This window comes from Oncorhynchus clarkii, chromosome 9 (assembly GCF_045791955.1).
Source record: "Oncorhynchus clarkii lewisi isolate Uvic-CL-2024 chromosome 9, UVic_Ocla_1.0, whole genome shotgun sequence".
In the NCBI taxonomy this organism is placed as follows: domain Eukaryota; kingdom Metazoa; phylum Chordata; class Actinopteri; order Salmoniformes; family Salmonidae; genus Oncorhynchus; species Oncorhynchus clarkii.
Window position 1 is genome coordinate 69,380,809 of NC_092155.1, and position 21,158 is coordinate 69,401,966.

General features: G+C 41.3%; 1 protein-coding gene across 2 annotated transcripts in view; it reads right to left on the reverse strand.

Annotated features, from left to right (window-relative positions):
* Positions 1-21,158, reverse strand: part of LOC139416845 (adenylate cyclase type 6-like) — a 117,819-nt gene that overhangs the window by 24,332 nt on the left and 72,329 nt on the right. For both annotated transcript variants that reach the window (XM_071165956.1, XM_071165955.1), the window contains exon 4: positions 3,924-4,073. In XM_071165956.1, coding sequence (XP_071022057.1) covers positions 3,924-4,073 — 150 coding nt within the window. The remainder of the gene's footprint in view (positions 1-3,923; positions 4,074-21,158) is intronic.

A 21,158-nucleotide genomic window follows, 5' to 3' on the forward strand; every position in this document is an offset into this window, starting at 1 on the left:
TTGGGAAAATCCTCTGCATTATCATTAATAGCAGACTTGTACATTTTCTCAGTGAAAACAATATGTTGAGCAAATGTCATATTGGCTTTTTACCAAATGATCGTACGACAGACCACAGACCACGTATTCACCCTGCACACCCTAATTGACAAACAAACAAACCAAAACAAAGGCAAAGTCTTCTCATGCTTTGTTGATTTCTAAAAAGCCTTCAACTCAATTTGGCATGAGGGTCTGCTATACAAACTGATGGAAAGTGGTGTTTGGGGAAAAACATACAACATTATAAAATCCATGTACACATACAAGAAGTGTGCAGTTAAAACTGGCAAAAAACATTTCTTCCCACTGGGACGTCGGGTGAGACAGGGATGCAGCTTAAGCCCCACCCTCTTTAACATACAGTATATATCAACAAATTGGTGAGAACACTAGAACAGTCTGTAGCACCCGGCCTCACCTTGAATCTACTAGAATCTGAAGTCAAATGTCTACTCTTTGCTGATGATCTGGTGCTTCTGTCACCAACCAAGGAGGGCCTACAGCAGCCCCTACACTACCGTTCAAACGTTTGGGGTCACTTAGAAATGTCCCTGTTTTTGAAAGAAAAGCACATTTTGTTGTCTATTAAAATAACAGAAATTCAGAAATACAGTGTAGACATTGTTAATGTTGTAAAAGACTATTGTTATAATGTTTCTGCCACCATATCTTACAGCAAAATAGAGCTTCTGGATATCAGGACAGCAACCACTCACCTCGGATTAGACAAAGAGTTTTTCTTCAAAAAGCAGGACACAAAGGATGTACTTCGAACACCTGACAAGGCTAACATCCCCGTCATTGGGAAGAGAAAGAGACGCAGGTACAGAGGACACAGAGCGGGGTGCCTCGTAAGGACGCGCAGACGGTGAGTGGGAAAGCTGACGTTACCGTCAATATTACTTGCCAACATGCAATCATTGGACAATAAATTAGACGAGGTACGATCACGAATATCCTACCAAGGGGACATCGACAACTGTAACATCTTATGTTTCATGGAACTGTGGCTAAATGATGACATGGATATTCAGTTAGTGTGATATATGCCGCACTGGCTAGATAGAACAGCACACTCCGGAAAGACGAGGGGGGGCATTCTGTGCATATTTGTAAACAACAGCTGGTGCGCGAAATCTAAGAAAATCTCTTGATTTTGCTCGCCTGAAGTAGAGTATCTTATGATAAGCTGTAGACCACACTACCGGGGACTTTAATGCAGGGAAATTTAAATCACCTTTACCTAATTTCTATCAACATGTTAAATGCGCAACCAGAGGGCAAAAAATCTAGATCACCTGTACTCCACACACAGACTGGAACATGTTGGAACACACAGAGACGCATACAAAGTTCTCCCTCGCCCTCCATTTGGTAAATCCAACCACAATTCTATCCTCCTGATTCCTGCTTACAAGCAAAAATTAAAGCAGGAAGCACCAGTGACTCAGTTTATTAAAAAAATGGTCACATGAAGCAGATGCTAAGCTACAGGACTGTTTTTTTACAGACTGGAATATGTTCTGGGATTCCTCCGATGGCATTGAGGAGTACAACAGTCACTGACTTCATCAATAAGTGCATCGATGACGTCGTCCCCACAGTGACTGTACGTACAGTTGAAGTCATTTTTAAACCACTCCACAAATTTCTTGTTAATTAACAAACTATAGTTTTGGCAAGTCGGTTAGGACATCTACTTTGTGCATAACATAAGTCATTTTTCCAAAAATTGTTTAAAGACAGATTATTTCACTTATAATTGTCACGACTTCCACCGAAGTCAGTCCCTCTCCTTGTTCGGGCGGCGTTCGGCGGTCCACGTCACAGGCTTTCTAGCCAACCGCCGATCCACTTTTCATTTTCCATTTGTTAGCGACTGGGAGGTCCGTGGGGCGACGCACAATTGGCCTAGCGTCGTCCGGGTTAGGGAGGGTTTGGCCGGTAGGGTAATCCTTGTCTCATCGCGCACCAGCGACTCCTGTGGCGGGCCGGACGCAGTGCATGCTAACCAAGGTTGCCAGGTGCACGGTGTTTCCTCCGACACATTTGTGCGGTTGGCTTCCGGGTTGGAGAAGCAGTGCGGCTTGGTTAGGTTGTGTATCAGAGGACGCATGACTTTCAACCTTCGTCTCTCCCGAGCCCGTACGGGAGTTGTAGCGATGAGACAAGATAGTAGCTACTAAACAATTGGATACCACGAAATTGGGGAGAAAAAGGGGTAGAATTCACAAAAATAAAAATTTGAAGCAATAAAACTGGCCTTCTTTAGACTAGTTGAGTATCTGGAGCATCAGCATTGGTGGGTTTGAATTACAGGCTCAAAATGGCCAGAAACAAAGGACTTTCTTCTGAAACTCGTCAGTATTTTTTTGTTCTGAGAAATGCTAGAAATTGCCAAGAAGCTGAAGATCTCGTACAATGCTGTGTACTACTCCCTTCACAGAACAGCGCAAACTGTCTATAACCAGAATAGAAAGAGGAGTGGGAGGCCCCGGTGCACAACTGAGCAAGAGGACAAGTACATTAGAGTGTCTAGTTTGAGAAACAGACGCCTCACAAGTCCTCAACTGGCAGCTTCATTAAATATTACCTGCAAAACACCCGTCTCAACGTCAACTGTGAAGAGGAGACTCTGGGATGCTGGCCTTCTAGGCAGAGTTGAAAAAAAAAAAGATTAAGATGGGCAAAATAACACATATACTGGACAGAGATATGGCTTTTTCTTATCAACTCTACCTAGAAGGCCAGCATCTCGGAGTCTCCTCTTCACAGTTGACATTGAGACGGGTGTTTGTCAGGTACTATTTAATGAAGCTGTCAGTTGAGGATGTGAGGCGTCTGTTTCTCAAACTAGACACTGTAATGTGTAATGTTTACTGTTCATTTTTATAGTTTATTTCACTTTTGTATATTATCTACTTCACTTGCTTTGGAAATGTTAACATATGATTCCCATGCCAATAAAGCCCCTTGAATTGAATTGAGAGAGAGATGATGTGGAGGGAGTAAGAGAGAAGCAGAGAGAGATGATGTGGAGGGAGTGAGAGAGAAGCAGAGAGAGAGGGGGAGAAGCAGAGAGAGAGAGAATGTGAAGGGAGTGAGAGAGAAGCAGAGAGAGAGGGGGAGAAGCAGAGAGAGAGAGATGATGTGGAGGGAGTAAGAGAGAAGCAGAGAGAGAGGGGGAGAGAGAGGGGGAGAAGCAGAGATAGAGAGATGATGTGGAGGGAGTGAGAGAGAAGCAGAGAGAGAAGCAGAGAGAGAGGGGGAGAAGCAGAGAGAGAGAGAAAATGTGAAGGGAGTGAGAGAGAAGCAGAGAGAGAGGGGGAGAAGCAGAGAGAGAGAGAGAATGTGAAGGGAGTGAGAGAGGGAGAGAGAAGCAGAGAGAGAGAGAATGTGAAGGGAGTGAGAGAGGGAGAGAGAAGCAGAGCGAGAGAGAGAGGGAGGATGTGGAAGGAGTGAGAGAGAGCGAGAGAGAGAGAGAGAGAGAGAGAGAGAGGGTGGGGGGGGGGTGTGGAGGGAGTGAGAGAGACAGAGAGAAAGAAAAGGCAGAGAGAAAAGCACTCAGTTCAACCCATTCCCTCTCATGTGTTTTTCATGCGTTTCACAGCTAGAAATCTCAATGAGTAACTGCCTTGAGTACCATTCATTCTTAGGAATACTGCATGGGAACATGGTAGAACATGAGAACATGATAGAACACAGAGGCATTCAGATATACTCTATACTGTTGACCCACAAAAATAAGAAAGCATATTTCGGTAAACAATTGTAATGGCTTGTGTAAGTGTGTGCTCCTCCTTGTGAATGTGTGTGTGTGTGTGTGTTTGTGTGTGTGTCATGCTTACATGCTTGTGTGTCTCTGTGTGTGTGTAGCCTACCTGTTGCTGGTTCTCTCTCTGCAGATAGAGCCGGGCCTGGATGTACCCCCTGGTCTCCTGAAAGGCCTGTCTCTGAGACACCTCGGCAGGGTAGTGGGTACAGATACCTATCATGTTGGTACACAGGAAGACCAAAGCATTGGCACTCAGCTGGAGGAGTAAGATAAAGAGTGGGGGAGAGGAGAGAGAGAGTGGGGGAGAGGAGAGAGAGAGAGTGGGGGAGAGGAGAGAGAGAGAGAGTTGGGGAGATGAGAGAGAGAGAGTGGGGGAGAGGAGAGAGAGAGAGTGGGGGAGAGGAGAGAGAGAGAGTGGGGGAGAGGAGAGAGAGAGAGTGGGGGAGATGAGAGAGAGAGTGGGGGAGAGGAGAGAGAGAGAGTGGGGGAGAGGAGAGAGAGAGAGTGGGGGAGAGGAGAGAGAGAGAGTGGGGGAGAGGAGAGAGAGAGTGGGGGAGAGGAGAGAGAGAGAGTGGGGGAGAGGAGAGAGAGAGAGTGGGGGAGAGGAGAGAGAGAGAGTGGGGGAGAGGAGAGAGAGAGAGTGGGGGAGAGGAGAGAGAGAGAGTTGGGGAGAGGAGAGAGAGGAGACAAATGTTACTTTATTGAGATAACCTTACATACTTAACTTCCCTTCATGAGAGAGAGAGAGAGAGAGAGGGGGATAGAGAGAGAGAGAGAGAGAGAGAGAGAGAGAGAGAGAGAGAGAGAGATGGTTTTTCAAAAGTCATCATTCTTGAGATGTCTTATAGGCTATAAATTGGGATGTCTATACATTTCTCCGAAAATCTATACATTTCCTGGAATATCTATACACAATCTTCGCACTGGTAAATGTACAGATTAACAGGGAAATCTACTTTGAACAAAAATATAAACGTAATATATGGATTTCACATGACTGGGAATACAGATATGCATCTATTGGTCAAAAACAAGATAGGTGTGTGGATCAGAAAACCAGTCAGTATCTGGTGTGACCACCATTTGTCTCAAGCAGTGCAACACATCTCCTTCACATAGAGTTGATCAGGCTGTTGATTGTGGCCTGTGGAATGTTGTCCCACTCCTCCTCAATAGCTGTGCGAAGTTGCTGGATATTTTAGTGGCAACTGGAACGTGCTGTTGTACACATCGATCCGGAGCATTCCAAATATGCTCAATGGGTGACATGTCTGGTGAGTATGCAGGCCATGCAAGAACTGGGACAAGAACTGGGACATTTTCAGCTTCCAGGAATTGTGTACAGATCCTTGCAGCATGGGGCCATGCATTAACATGACGTGATGGCAGCGGATGAACGGCACGACAAATGGGCCTCAGGATCTCATCACGGTACCTCTGTGCATTAAATTGCCATAGATAAAATACAAATTGTGTTCGTTGTCCTGCCCATACCATAACCCCACCTCCACCATGGGGTACTCTGTTCACAACATTTACATCAGCAAACCGCTTGCCCACACAACACCAGAAACGCTAATTGCACGCTCCCTCAAAACATGCACATTTTAGTGTGGCCTTTTATTGTTCCCTGCACAAGGTGCACCTGTGTAATGATCATGCTGTTTAATCAGCTTCTTGATATGCCACACCTGTCAGGTGGATGGATTATGTTGGCAAAGGAGAAATGCTCACTAACAGGGATGTAAACAAATGTGGGCACAACATTTGAGAGAAACAAGCGTTTTGTGCGTTTGGAACATTTCTGGTATCTTTTACTTCAGCTCATGAAACATGGGACCAACACTTTACATGTGGCATTTCTATTTTTGTTCAGAATAAATATTGGGATGCAACCCAAGACTATCTCTGGTCTAGCCCTCTCTCCGTTTCTTATTCTGTTTCTAACATTCGTGTGAAAGGATTCAATAAAACAATGCCGTGGCCTAGTCTCTGCCTCTGGAGAACGTGTACAATCAACTGCTTCCAACATGGCTTTCAGCATTCTGTCTCCTACCAGTCACCTCTATCCAATAAACAGACAAAATATATATCTTTTTTAAGATAATACAAAGACATGGGGACAAAGACAAACAGAGAAGGCCCAAGTTTCCTCCTTACTCCAGTATTCCTCCATACAGAGAGACATAGGTGACAGATAGAGAAGGGGATCACTGATCCTTGCACTGTGCAGATACTCTTTAGCTTATATTTGTGGATGCTAATGCTAAGGCTTGTGTTTTGAGACACAGCAGTGGGGAAGAGACTAGGCCAATGCAAATGTACACGAGCACATTGTAGCAACACGCCACAGAACAACACAACCACATTACAGGCTTACTGTATATCCATTGGCTGGCTAAAATTAAGTGGAGTGGTTTAGCCTGCAGTTAGCTTAGACTAACACAACAGCATTAGGCTAATATCCATGGGCTAGTGAAAGTTAAGTTTAGATAGCTTGCAGTAAGTTTAGTGAGGTTGTTGACCTCTAGAACATTCCCTTCTTCCACACACACACCCACTCTCTCTCTTTCTCTTCCATACAGGCAACAAGCCAGTGTCTGTTAGGGATTTTGTCCTTATTCAATGGTTTACACACAACACACACGATGACTACAGGGCTCTGGGTTTCCCCCTTTCCCTGCGTGTGTGCGCGCGCACACACACACCCACACATGCACGCACGCACACACGCACGCACGCACACACACACACACACCAAATCCTGGGAAAATAGCTTGACCCCTGACCAGTGGACAGACTGTTTCCTATGTTGTTTATACTATCAATAATGAGAAAAGGACAGACTTAGTCTTATAGGCTGGATGAAGCACACCGTGTAACAGACAGATGGCCATGATGTTGTCTGATGGAGGTTTAATAACTAGGACGTTACCTCTTTAGACTGACTGGTGTGTTCTACATTCTAGACCAGGTCCATAGAAATTCTAAGGCCATTACTTCTACATAGATTGTGCTGTCCTTAGAACAACATTCCCCAACATGTAGCACTTATGCAACTAAATCAATCACACATGGATAACCAGTGGTGTTCTCTGTTCTCCTCAGACCAACATTCTAGAACAGTTGGTTTTAACAGACAAGGTTCCAGAACAGTTGGTTTTGCTTAAATATTTCAACTAAATAAATCAATCACACATGGAAGTACTGTATGTAGCACTCAATAACCAGGAATGGATTGTGCTCAAAGTTCAGAGTGTAATACAATACATTGCATTCCTCTTTAGATGGATGGATAGTATGCGTGCCTTACTTGACAAATTATCTCCAACTTCAATATCAGTCCCAACATATGTAAGTTGAAGCTGGTATGTGGCCAAACCTGTGCGTGTATCTGTGCATTCGTCTGTGCATACACACACGTACACACACTTGAGTGTTTGTGTGAAGATGATAGGTTAGAGTGTTTGTGTAGATGGTAGGTTGGAGTGTTTGTGTGAAGATGATAGGTTGGAGTGTTTGTGTGAAGATGATAGGTTGGAGTGTTTGTGTGAAGATGATAGGTTGGAGTGTTTGTGTGAAGATGATAGGTTGGAGTGTTTGTGTGAAGATGATAGGTTGGAGTGCTTGTGTGAAGATGATAGGTTGGAGTGTTTGAAGATGATAGGTTGGAGTGTTTGTGTGAAGATGGTAGGTTGGAGTGTTTGTGAAGATGATAGGTTTGAGTGTTTGAAGATGATAGGTTGGAGTGTTTGTGTGAAGATGGTAGGTTGGAGTGTTTGTGAAGATGATAGGTTGGAGTATATGTGAAGATGATAGGTTGGAGTGTTTGTGAAGATTACAGGTTGGAGTGTTTGTGAAGATGATAGGTTGGAGTGTTTGTGAATATTATAGGTTGGAGTGTTTGTGTGAAGATGATAGGTTGGAGTGTTTGTGAAGATGGTAGGTTGGAGTGTGTGTGAAGATGGTAGATTGGAGTGTTTGTTCGAAGATGGCAGGTTGGAGTGTTTGTGAAGATGGTAGGTTGGAGTGTTTGTGAAAATGGCACGTTGGAGTGTTTGTGAAAATGGTAGGTTGGAGTGTTTGTGAAGATAATAGGTTGAAGTGTTTGTGTGAAGATGATAGGTTGGAGTGTTTGTGTGAAGATGGTAGGTTGGAGTATTTGTGAAGATGATAGGTTGGAGTGTTTGTGTGAAGATGATAGGTTGGAGTGCTTGTGTGAAGATGATAGGTTGGAGTGTTTGAAGATGATAGGTTGGAGTGTTTGTGTGAAGATGATAGGTTGGAGTATATGTGAAGATGATAGGTTGGAGTGTTTGTGAAGATTACAGGTTGGAGTGTTTGTGAAGATGATAGGTTGGAGTGTTTGTGAATATTATAGGTTGGAGTGTTTGTGTGAAGATGATAGGTTGGAGTGTTTGTGAAGATGGTAGGTTGGAGTGTGTGTGAAGATGGTAGATTGGAGTGTTTGTTCGAAGATGGCAGGTTGGAGTGTTTGTGAAGATGGTAGGTTGGAGTGTTTGTGAAGATGGCACGTTGGAGTGTTTGTGAAAATGGTAGGTTGGAGTGTTTGTGAAGATAATAGGTTGAAGTGTTTGTGTGAAGATGATAGGTTGGAGTGTTTGTGTGAAGATGGTAGGTTGGAGTATTTGTGAAGATGATAGGTTGGAGTGTTTGTGTGAAGATGATAGGTTGGAGTGCTTGTGTGAAGATGATAGGTTGGAGTGTTTGAAGATGATAGGTTGGAGTGTTTGTGTGAAGATGATAGGTTGGAGTGTTTGTGTGAAGATGATAGGTTTGAGTGTTTGTGTGAAGATGGTAGGTTGGAGTGTTTGTGAAGATGGTAGGTTGGAGTGTTTGTGAAGATGATAGGTTGGAGTATTTGTGAAGATGATAGGTTGGAGTGTTTGTGTGAAGATGATAGGTTTGAGTGTTTGTGTGAAGATGGTAGGTTGGAGTGTTTGTGAAGATGGTAGGTTGGAGTATTTGTGAAGATGATAGGTTGGAGTGTTTGTGAAGATGATAGGTTGGAGTGTTTGTGAAGATGATAGGTTGGAGTGTTTGTGAAGATGATAGGTTGGAGTGTTTGTGAAGATGATAGGTTGGAGTGTTTGTGAAGATTACAGGTTGGAGTGTTTGTGAAGATGATAGGTTGGAGTGTTTGTGAAGATTATATGTTGGAGTGTTTGTGAAGATGGTAGGTTGGAGTGTTTGTGAAGATTACAGGTTGGAGTGTTTGTGAAGATGATAGGTTGGAGTGTTTGTGAAGATGGTAGGTTGGAGTGTTTGTGAAGATGCATGTTGGAGTGTGTGTGAAGATGGTGGGTAGGAGTGTTTGTGAAGATGGTAGGTTGGAGTGTTTGTGAAGATGGCAGCTTGGAGTGTGTGTGAAGATGGTAGGTTGGAGTGTTTGTGAAGATGGCATGTTGGACTGTTTGTGAAGATGGTAGGTTGGACTGTTTGTGAAGATGGTAGGTTGGATTGTTTGTGAAGATGGCAGGCTGGAATGCTCTCCTCTCCACAGTGTCAGTAGATATGAGAGGAGGTTTACAGTGTATACATAGATACAGGACCTGTGTTTTGACTACAGACAGAGGCAGTCTAACAACCTGACCCTGTACTCTGAACCAAAGTGTGTATGTGTGCCCGTGCGTGTGTGTACAAAATATCTATCTACCATCTCAAAACAGTGTCAGCAACAACTCAACTCCAGTATTTAATTGCTGTACTATAGGTAACTGCCGAAATAAATGAAACACTTGAGTAAATGAGGGATACAAAGTATATTGAAAGCAGGTGCTTCCACACGTGTGATTCCTGAGTTAATTAAGCAATTAACATCCCATCACGCATAGGGTCATGTATGAAAATACCCAATTGCACATTATTTTGGCTACGATGGCTAGAAGAAGAGATGGCTAGAGTTCCAGACACAGTTACCTACATGTGTGAATGTTGAATCAAACAAATTATCTTCAGGACAATATACACATCAGTACACTATATACACTATACACATCAGTACACTATATACACATCAGTACACTATATACAATATACACACCAGTACACTATATAAACATCAGTACACTATATACAATATACACATCAGTACACTATATACACATCAGTACACTATATACAATATACACATCAGTACACTATATACAATATACACATCCGTACACTATATACACATCAGTACACTATATACACTATACACATCAGTACACTATATAAACATCAGTACACTATACACATCAGTACACTATATACACATCAGTACACTATATACAATATACACACCAGTACACTATATACAATATACACATCAGTACACTATATACACATCAGTACACTATATACACTATACACATCAGTACACTATATACAATATACACATCAGTACACTACATACACATCAGTACACTATATACACTATACACATCAGTACACTATATAAACATCAGTACACTATACACATCAGTACACTATATACACATCAGTACACTATATAGACTATACACATCAGTACACTATATACACTATACACCTCAGTATACTATATACACTATACACATCAGTACACAATATACACTATACAAATTAATACACTATATACACTATATACATCAGTATACTATATACACTATACACATCAGTACACTATATACACTATACACATCAGTACACTATATTCAATATACACATCAGTACACTATATACAATATACACATCAGTACACTATATACACTATACACATCAGTACACTATATACACTATACACATCAGTACACTATATACACTATACACCTCAGTACACTATATACACTATACACCTCAGTACACTATATACATCAGTATACTATATACAATATACACATCAGTACACTATATACACTATACACATAAGTACACTATATACACTATACACCACAGTACACTATATACACTATACACATCAGTATACTATATACACTATACACATCAGTACACTATATTCAATATACACATCAGTACACTATATACACTATACACATCAGTACACTATATACACTATACACATCAGTACACTATATACACTATACACCTCAGTACACTATATACACTATACACCTCAGTACACTATATACATCAGTATACTATATACAATATACACATCAGTACACTATATACACTATACACATAAGTACACTATATACACTATACACCACAGTACACTATATACACTATACACATCAGTATACTATATACACTATACACATCAGTGCACTATATACACTATACACATCAGTACACTATATACAATATACATATCAGTACACTATATACACTATACACATCAGTACACTATATACACTATACACATCAATATACTATATACACTATACACAGCAGTACACTATATACAATATACATATCAGTAGACTATATACACTATACACATCAGTACACTATATACACTATACACATCAATATACTATATACACTATACACAGCAGTACACTATATACACTATACACATCAGTATACTATATACACTATATACATCAGTACACTATATACAATATACATATGAGTACACTATATACACTATATACATCAGTACACTACATACACATCAGTACACTATATACACTATACACATCAGTACACTATATAAACATCAGTACACTATACACATCAGTACACTATATACACATCAGTACACTATATAGACTATACACATCAGTACACTATATACACTATACACCTCAGTATACTATATACACTATACACATCAGTATACTATATACACTATACACATCAGTACACTATATACACTATACACATCAGTACACTATATACAATATACATATCAGTAGACTATATACACTATACACATCAGTACACTATATACACTATACACATCAATATACTATATACACTATACACAGCAGTACACTATATACACTATACACATCAGTATACTATATACACTATATACATCAGTACACTATATACAATATACATATGAGTACACTATATACACTATATACATCAGTACACTATATACACTATACGCATCAGTATACTATATACACTATATACATCAGTACACTATATACACTATACACCTCAGTATACTATATACACTATATACATCAGTACACTATATACAATATACATATCAGTACACTATATACACTATATACATCAGTACACTATATACACTATACACCTCAGTATACTATATACACTATATACATCAGTACACTATATACACTATACACATCAGTACACTATATACACTATACACCTCAGTACACTATATACACTATACACCTCAGTACACTATATACATCAGTATACTATATACAATATACACATCAGTACACTATATACACTATACACATAAGTACACTATATACACTATACACCACAGTACACTATATACACTATACACATCAGTATACTATATACACTATACACATCAGTACACTATATACACTATACACATCAGTACACTATATACAATATACATATCAGTACACTATATACACTATACACATCAGTACACTATATACACTATACACATCAATATACTATATACACTATACACAGCAGTACACTATATACAATATACACATCAGTACACTACATACACATCAGTACACTATATACACTATACACATCAGTACACTATATAAACATCAGTACACTATACACATCAGTACACTATATACACATCAGTACACTATATAGACTATACACATCAGTACACTATATACACTATACACCTCAGTATACTATATACACTATACACATCAGTATACTATATACACTATACACATCAGTACACTATATACACTATACACATCAGTACACTATATACAATATACATATCAGTAGACTATATACACTATACACATCAGTACACTATATACACTATATACATCAGTACACTATATACACTATGCACCTCAGTATACTATATACACTATATACATCAGTACACTATATACACTATGCACCTCAGTATACTATATACACTATATACATCAGTACACTATATACAATATACATATCAGTACACTATATACACTATATACATCAGTACACTATATACACTATACACCTCAGTATACTATATACACTATATACATCAGTACACTATATACACTATACATATCAGTACACTATATACATCAGTACACTATATACACTATACACATCAGTATACTCTGTCAACTAGCTGTAGGCTAAACATTCATGAGCCTTACCGCCGCTGGGACAAAGTATCGTTTGGCTCTATTTCTCTGGTGCCATGTAAGATCTCCTGTAGGGCTGAAGCTCAAACTCCATCAGTACCTTGAAGGCTTTTGTGAGGGCTCTTATATCCTAAAAGACCTCTAGACTGGTCTGCTTGAACCCTAGCATCTAGCAATTCTTCTCAACATATTTCTCTGAGAGACATTAGCATTTCTGTACCAGCAGATGATACATGTTAAGACACTTGCAGTGAATGTCTTGTAACTTGATCAACATCATAAGCAGAGCCTTTGCTGTCCTTTCTTATACTGCTCAGTACACTTTGCTCAGTACACTTTCTCCATTGTAGGTTGACTATTGTTAAATTTTTCCTGAAGTCGATGTGCATCTCTTTGGTCTTTTCTGTGTTGAGCACTAAGTGAGAGTCATCACACCACTTCACAAATTCCTCCAAGACTGACCAGTGCTCCTCCTCCTCCTCATGCTGGATTAGACTGTCCCGTGCTCCTCCTCCTCATGCTGGAGTAGACTGACCAGTGCTCTTCCTCATGCTGGAGTAGACTGACCAGTGCTCCTCCTCATGCTGGAGTAGACTGACCAGTGCTCCTCCTCATGCTGGAGTAGACTGACCGGTGCTGTGTTGACTGAAAACTCAGGTGTCTACCAGGGCAGGAGCTTTTACAGTCATTGGTGATGTACAACAATGTAGAAATCACACAGCCTTGAGGAGATTCCATGCTAGTGGTGTGCTTGTCCGACATCCACTGCCCCACCTTGACCTGCTGTGTCCTATTGCTAAGGAAATCAAGGATCCACAGCACCAGGCCTCCATCTAATGATAATTGTACATCAGTCTCTGGGCTAAGGTGGAGGTCTGGCTTGTATTCAATTTTGAAAAGACATCAACAAATACATGGCTTCTGGCTCCCTCTAAGCCAGTGGTCACCGACCGGTCGATCGCGATCAGATGGTCAATCTCCAAGGCATTCCTAGTTGGTCACCAAACATTTCTGTTAAAAAAACGATGATAAAGCCTTGCATTCCTATTTTTTGATTGAATATTTGCGCTGTTGTATTCCCATTTTGTGTTCCCATGTTTGAAGGTAGAACTCTGCCTATACTGCAGGACCAGAAAGCAAATCCTCGAGCCATAGACTGTAAAAAGAAGCTTTGAACGCACATCAAAGTTGATACTGTGAGATTTCAAAACTTTTAAAACCATGACTAGAAAGAGACTCAACAAATACAGCGAAGAACTGCTGTTTTTATAAGTAGTGTAAGTTCATATTTAAGTTGTTATTCAGCATTGTCAACACTTGGTTCAAAACTTTTATAAGTCATAAAATGTGTGTTCTCCCTACTTCCACTCAAGCTACAACCAGCACTGCAGCTGCAATGAATGAGTATAGCAAACGTTTTCAGATAAGCTTGAGTTGCCTTTTTTAATATCATTGAATATTTAACTTTCTCTGGTCATAGGAGTAACAACATGAATTGGTGCATAAGGCAGAACTAATGCAGTGCGACTTGAGTTTCGACGTAAGCTGGAAGACTGTGTCCCCTCTTCTCAGTGGAGGGAGGTAGAGCAGAGGGACAGTGAGTCGGGTGAGAGGCAGCCTAACCGATTTTGAAAAGGTTGGTGGTGACCACTGCTCTAGGTGTTTGTAGATAAGGATCAGTTGAGTAAGGATGGCATCATCAACCTTGTAGATAAGGTTCAGTGGAATAAGGACAGCATCATCAGTAGAGTAAGGATGGCATCATCAACCTTGTAGATAAGGTTCAGTAGAGTAAGGATGGCATCATCAACCTTGTAGATAAGGTTCAGTAGAGTAAGGATGGCATCATCAACCTTGTAGATAAGGTTCAGTAGAGTAAGGATGGCATCATCAACCTTGTAGATAAGGTTCAGTAGAGTAAGGATGGCATCATCAACCTTGTAGATAAGGTTCAGTAGAATAAGGACAGCATCATCAACCTTGTAGATAAGGTTCAGTAGAGTAAGGATGGCATCATCAACCCCCCTGCCAGCCGTATAGGCAAACTGAAGGGGATCAAGGTGCTGCTGGGTAGAGTGCAGGCGGAGTTTTTTTGACAATCTTCTCAAAGCACTTCATAAGCAGGGATGTTAATTACAGATGGGTTTGTTGAGGTAGGGATTTGCTTTTCCATAACATAGGTGCATGTTGCTGATCCAAAGTAAATAAAATAGAAAATAGCAGCCAGTTGCTCTGCACAGTAAGTAATTTGCAAGTAATTTGCCATGTTAAGTCCCGAGCCTGGGCTCGAACCCAGAATCTCTAGTGGTACAGCTAGCACTTAGACCACTGCGCCACTCAGGAGGCCCATGCAGTCTCCTCGGAACAGTTGATGTTGAGATGTGTCTGTTACTTGAACTTCATGCAGCATTTATTGGGCTGCAATTTCTGAGGCTGATAATTCTAATGAACTTATGCTCTGCAGCAGAGGTAACTCTGGGTCTTCCTTTCCTGTGGCGGTCCTCATGAAAGTCAGTTTCATCACAGCCTAGAAGGCCAGCATCCCGGAGTCGCCTCTTCACTGTTGACGTTGAGACTGGTGTTTTGCGGGTACTATTTAATGAAGCTGCCAGTTGAGAACTACTCTAATGTACTTGTCTTCTTGCTCAGTTGTGCACAGGGGCCAGTTTGCGCTGTTCTGTGAAGGGAGTAGTGCACAGCGTTGTACCAGCTCTTTAGTTTCTTGGCAATTTCTAGCATGGAATAGCCTTAATTTCTCAGAACAAGAATAGAGTTTCTGAAGAAAGTTATTTTTTTCTGCCCATTTTGAGCCTGTAATCCAAGGCCATTCTAACTCCTGGATATGTTTATTTTTGAACCATTCCATTGTAGATTTTGCTTTATGTTTTGGATCATTGTCTTGTTGGAAGACAAATCTCCGTCCCAGTCTCAAGTCTTTTGCAGACTCCATCAGGTTTTCTTCCAGAATGGTCCTGTATTTGGCTCCATCCATCTTCCCATCAATTTTAACCATCTTCCCTGTCCCTGCTGAAGAAAAGCAGGCCCAAACCATGATGCTGCCACCACCATGTTTGACAGTGGGCATGGTGTGTTCAGGGTGATGAGCTGTGTTGCTTTTACGCCAAACATAACGTTTTGAATTGTTGCCAAAAAGTTACATTTTGGTTTCATCTGACCAGAGCACCTTCTTCCACATGTTTGGTGTGGCAAACTTTAAACAACACTTTCTATGGATATCTTTAAGAAATGGCTTTCTTCTTGCCACTCTTCCATAAAGGCCAGATTTGTGCAATATACGACTGATTGTTGTCCTATGGACAGAGTCTCCCACCTCAGCTGTAGATCTCTGCAGTTCATCCAGAGTGATCATGGGCCTCTTGGCTGCATCTCTGATCAGTCTTCTCCTTGTATGAGCTGAAAGTTTAGAGGGACGGCCAGGTCTTGGTAGATTTGCAGTGGTCTGATACTCCTTCCATTTCAATATTATCGCTTGCACAGTGCTCCTTGGGATGTTTAAAGCTTGGGAAATATTTTTGTATCCAAATCCGGCTTTAAACTTATTCACAACAGTATCTCGGACCTGCCTGGTGTGTTCCTTGTTCTTCATGATGCTCTCTGCGCTTTTGACGGACCTCTGAGACTATCACAGTGCAGGTGCATTTATACGGAGACTTGATTACACACAGGTGGATTGTATTTATCATCATTAGTTATTTAGGTCAACATTGGATCATTCAGAGATCCTCACTGAACTTCTGGAGAGAGTTTGCTGCACTGAAAGTAAAGGGGCTGAATAATTTTGCACGCCCAATTTTTCAGTTTTTGATTTGTTAAAAAAGTTTGAAATATCCAATAAATGTCGTTCCACTTCATGATTGTGTCCCACTTGTTGTTGATTCTTCACAAAAAAATACAGTTTTATATCTTTATGTTTGAAGCCTGAAATGTGGCAAAAGGTCGCAAAGTTCAAGGGGACCGAATACTTTCGCAAGGCACTGTATATACCATTATAGCAGACACCTTTAATCTAAAGCAACTTAGTCATGCGTGCATACATATTTACCTATGGGTGGTTCTGGGAATGGAACCCATAGCAAGCGCCATGCTCTACTAACTGAGCTAAGGAGGACCTATGATATGACACTGATAAACTACACATCCTTCCAGAGCAGTGGGTCTTCATAAGAGGAACCCAACAGCAGACTCACTTTGGGTTTGTTCATTGCAGTGGTAATGTTAATGTAGCAATAGAGTGTTTCCATAGCTAGGGCTGACACCGGAGACTTGCGAAGAGCAGAATCAACAACCTCTGCATCATCAACACATTTGCTTTGTGTGTTAACCCATGTTCACAGTTAGTCATTGTTATGTAAATGCGAGCTGAAAAGTACCAATGGCCTCTCTTGGCCCCAAGTGAGAGCATGTCCAGAGTCCATGGCTCAGTGAGACCCCGGGAACCGGGCCGTGGAGGTGGAAGCACAAAAGAATGGGCCTTTTTGGTAAAACACTGGGGTGAATCCTTAGTAGATATACATCACTACTACTGTACTGTATATCAGGCTCTGTGGTTATACCCTATACTGAACCATCTGTCACAAGAGCTACATAACACTATCATAGCCATGACATAACAGATGACATAGTCATGACACAATCCATAATGAGCTAGCCTTAAGCTCAGCCAGTCAGCTGATCCAGACGTGGGTTATGTCATGACAGAGAGTCACTACATTATGTGCAGACTCCAGACCTGGAGTGGTATTTAAACGTTTTCAGCGTTTCTCCCATCCCACCCAAATCGAATTAAACAACCAACCTTCAAATCAGTACATTTTGATTTTAACATCAACAAATAACCTTAAATTCATTACATTTTCATTACATTTTATCTTATTAAGAGAACCAATAAAGACATGTATTTTGGTCAATAAAGTTATATTTTTCAAATTATCTTTCTTACTCCCATTAGAGGTTGCAACCCTGGCTTTGAATAGCACTGGTTTATTAGGAGGGAGATTCACTGGTTTATTGGGAGGGAGATTCAGTGGTTTATTAGAAGGGAGATTCAGTAGTTTATTGGGAGGGAGATGCAGTGGTTTATTAGGAGGGAGATTCAGTGGTTTATTGGGAGGGAGATTCAGTGGGTTTATTAGGAGGGAGATTCAGTGGTTTATTGGGAGGGAGATTCAGTGGGTTTATTAGGAGGGAGATTCAGTGGTTTATTAGAAGGGAGATGCAGTGGTTTATTAGGAGGGAGATTCAGTGGTTTATTAGGAGGGAGATTCACTGGTTTATTAGAAGGGATTTTCAGTGGTTTATTAGGAGGGAGGTTCACTGGTTTATTAGGAGGGAGATTCAGTGGTTTATTGGGAGGGAGATTCAGTGGTTTATTAGGAGGGAGATTCAGTGGTTTATTGGGAGGGAGATTCAGTGGTTTATTAAGAGGGAGATTCAGTGGTTTATTGGGAGGGAGATTCAGTGGTTTATTGGGAGGGAGATTCAGTGGTTTATTGGGAGGGAGATTCAGTGGTTTATTGGGAGGGAGATGCAGTGGTTTATTAGGAGGGAGATTCAGTGGTTTATAGGGAGGGAGATTCAGTGGGTTTATTAGGAGGGAGATTCAGTGGGTTTATTAGGAGGGAGATTCAGTGGTTTATTAGGAGGGAGATTCAGTGGTTTATTGGGAGGGAGATTCAGTGGTTTATTAAGAGGGAGATTCAGTGGTTTATTGGGAGGGAGATTCAGTGGTTTATTAGGAGGGAGATTCAGTGGTTTATTAGGAGGGAGATTCAGTGGTTTATTAGGAGGGAGATTCAGTGGTTTATTGGGAGGGAGATTCAGTGGTTTATTAAGAGGGAGATTCAGTGGTTTATTGGGAGGGAGATTCAGTGAACCAGGGTCAATCTCTCAAACCTCAGTCCCTACATGGAACCAAGAGGAAAGGCCTTGGTGCTATCCCCTTCCGAAGCGTGCGTACACACACACACACACACACACACACACACACACACACACACACACACACACACACACACACACACACACACACACACACACACACACACACACACACACACACACACACACACACACACACACACACACACTCTCTAACTGGGGACACGGAGGCTGATCTTCAACAGCTGACCTTTTGGAGGCATCTGGAACTTTTGGAATCTAGTAAAGATATGAATGTCAGAGTCGCTCATTTCTGATTAGTCAGGAGGTCATAGTTCCTTATTTATGATTGGTCAGTCGGGAGGAGGCCGACCCTACTGTCTGGTGAGAAGGGCTGGTCAAAGCTGACCTATCCAAACCTAAGGAGGAAATGTTTTTTTCCCCCCAGGCTTGTTTAACTGACGTTTTACGATGATGTCCAACAGAATTCATTCAGAACAATACATCCACTAGGATGCCAGTTATCAGCATATTATATTGACAGCAAGCTGAATATAGAGAGAGAAAGAGAGATATAGAAAAGGAGAGAGAGAGAGAGAGGGGGGAGGATGAGAGAGAGAGAGAGAGAGAAAAAAAGAGGGGAGGATGAGAGGGAGAGAGAGACAGAGGAGGATGAGAGAAACAGAGAGAGAAAGAGAGGAGGATGAAAGAGAGAGAGAGATGTTAACACATGTTTCCCATGCCAATAAAGCCCTTGAATTGAATTGAATTGAGAGAGAGAGGAGAATGAGAGAGAGAAAGTGAGTAAGAGTGAGAGTGAGGGGGAGGATGAGAGAGAGAGAGGAGGATGAGAGAGATAGAGAGAGAGGAGGATGAGAGAAACAGAGAGAAAGAGGAGGTTGAGAGAGAGAGAGAGAGGAGGATGAGAGAGAGGAGGATGAGAGAAACACAGAGAGAGAGAGAGAGAGAGAGGAGGATGAGAGAAACAGAGAGAGAGAGGGGAGGATGAGAGAGAGAGAGAGAGAGAGAGAGAGAGAGAGAGAGAGAGAGAAAGAGAGAGAGAGAGAGGAGGAAGAGAGAGAGAAAGTGAGTAAGAGTGAGAGTGAGAGCGAGGAGGATGATGAAAGAGACCAGGCCCATCCATCTTTGCCAACTGGATCCTGGGCTCTATGTGTCATGGCTTGGGCCAAACCAAAATTGGTCTATGAGACCATGGAGTAATCTGGTGTTTGCGTGTGTGTGTGTGTGTGCTTGTGTCTCTCTCTTGGAGTACGTGTGTGCCTGAATGCATGTGAGCGCCTGTGTGTACATGCGCGCCTGTGCACGCTGTGTGTGTGTGTGTAGATTCCACCAAACTTAACAGGTTTGGGCAGGAGCCATACAGCTGTCAGAAAAACAGAAGGAAAATATATCAAATGTTTTGAAAACATGGAGGCAAATCTTCCCCAGCTATTCAGGGATTGACTAAGTAGAACAACCAAACTAAAAGTCCTCCACCACCACGATCCCCTTTTTAATACATTATACACATTTATTATGAATCAGAGAAATTCAACTGCAGGGATTTTGTTTATCCTTTTCTCCAATATCACATTACCTCATTCTGCCTCTCACTTGCCTAAAGTTAATCAAACACATTTCTAGTCTAAACTTAACCAATCTTCTAGGCAAAGATGGAATAATGAAACTGTGGAGAAACTCATGCGGAACCTAAAGAGAAAAATATTAGATCTGTCCGTTCCTCTCACAGCTGTGGTATCCTGCTGTGGACTCTTCATGAACAAGCTTAATGCTAACCCTTCACACACAGGACACACACACACACAGGAAGCACACACATACACACTAGGCTTGGGCGGTATACCGTATACTGGGGTATTTGGAAAAAGCCACGGGATGTTTTTTTCAATACTGTCAAAACTATTTGAAGGTTTTCAATACATTTTAATATAGCTACTTTTTAAGTAAATACCTGCAGTGAACTTGTGCAATACATTAGGAGATAAAGCAGATTACATTCTTCATTTCACCTGTCACACATCATTTTAAATGATAAAGCTTACAGTAGGTCCCCAGAACAGTTGAGCCAGTCACGCGTTTGTTTGTAAATAACGGGAGAAAGCAGGAGCTGAGTCCAGCAGTGTATCTGGTTTAACTTGCTAGTACTGGAAATGGCTGAATTAATACGGTTG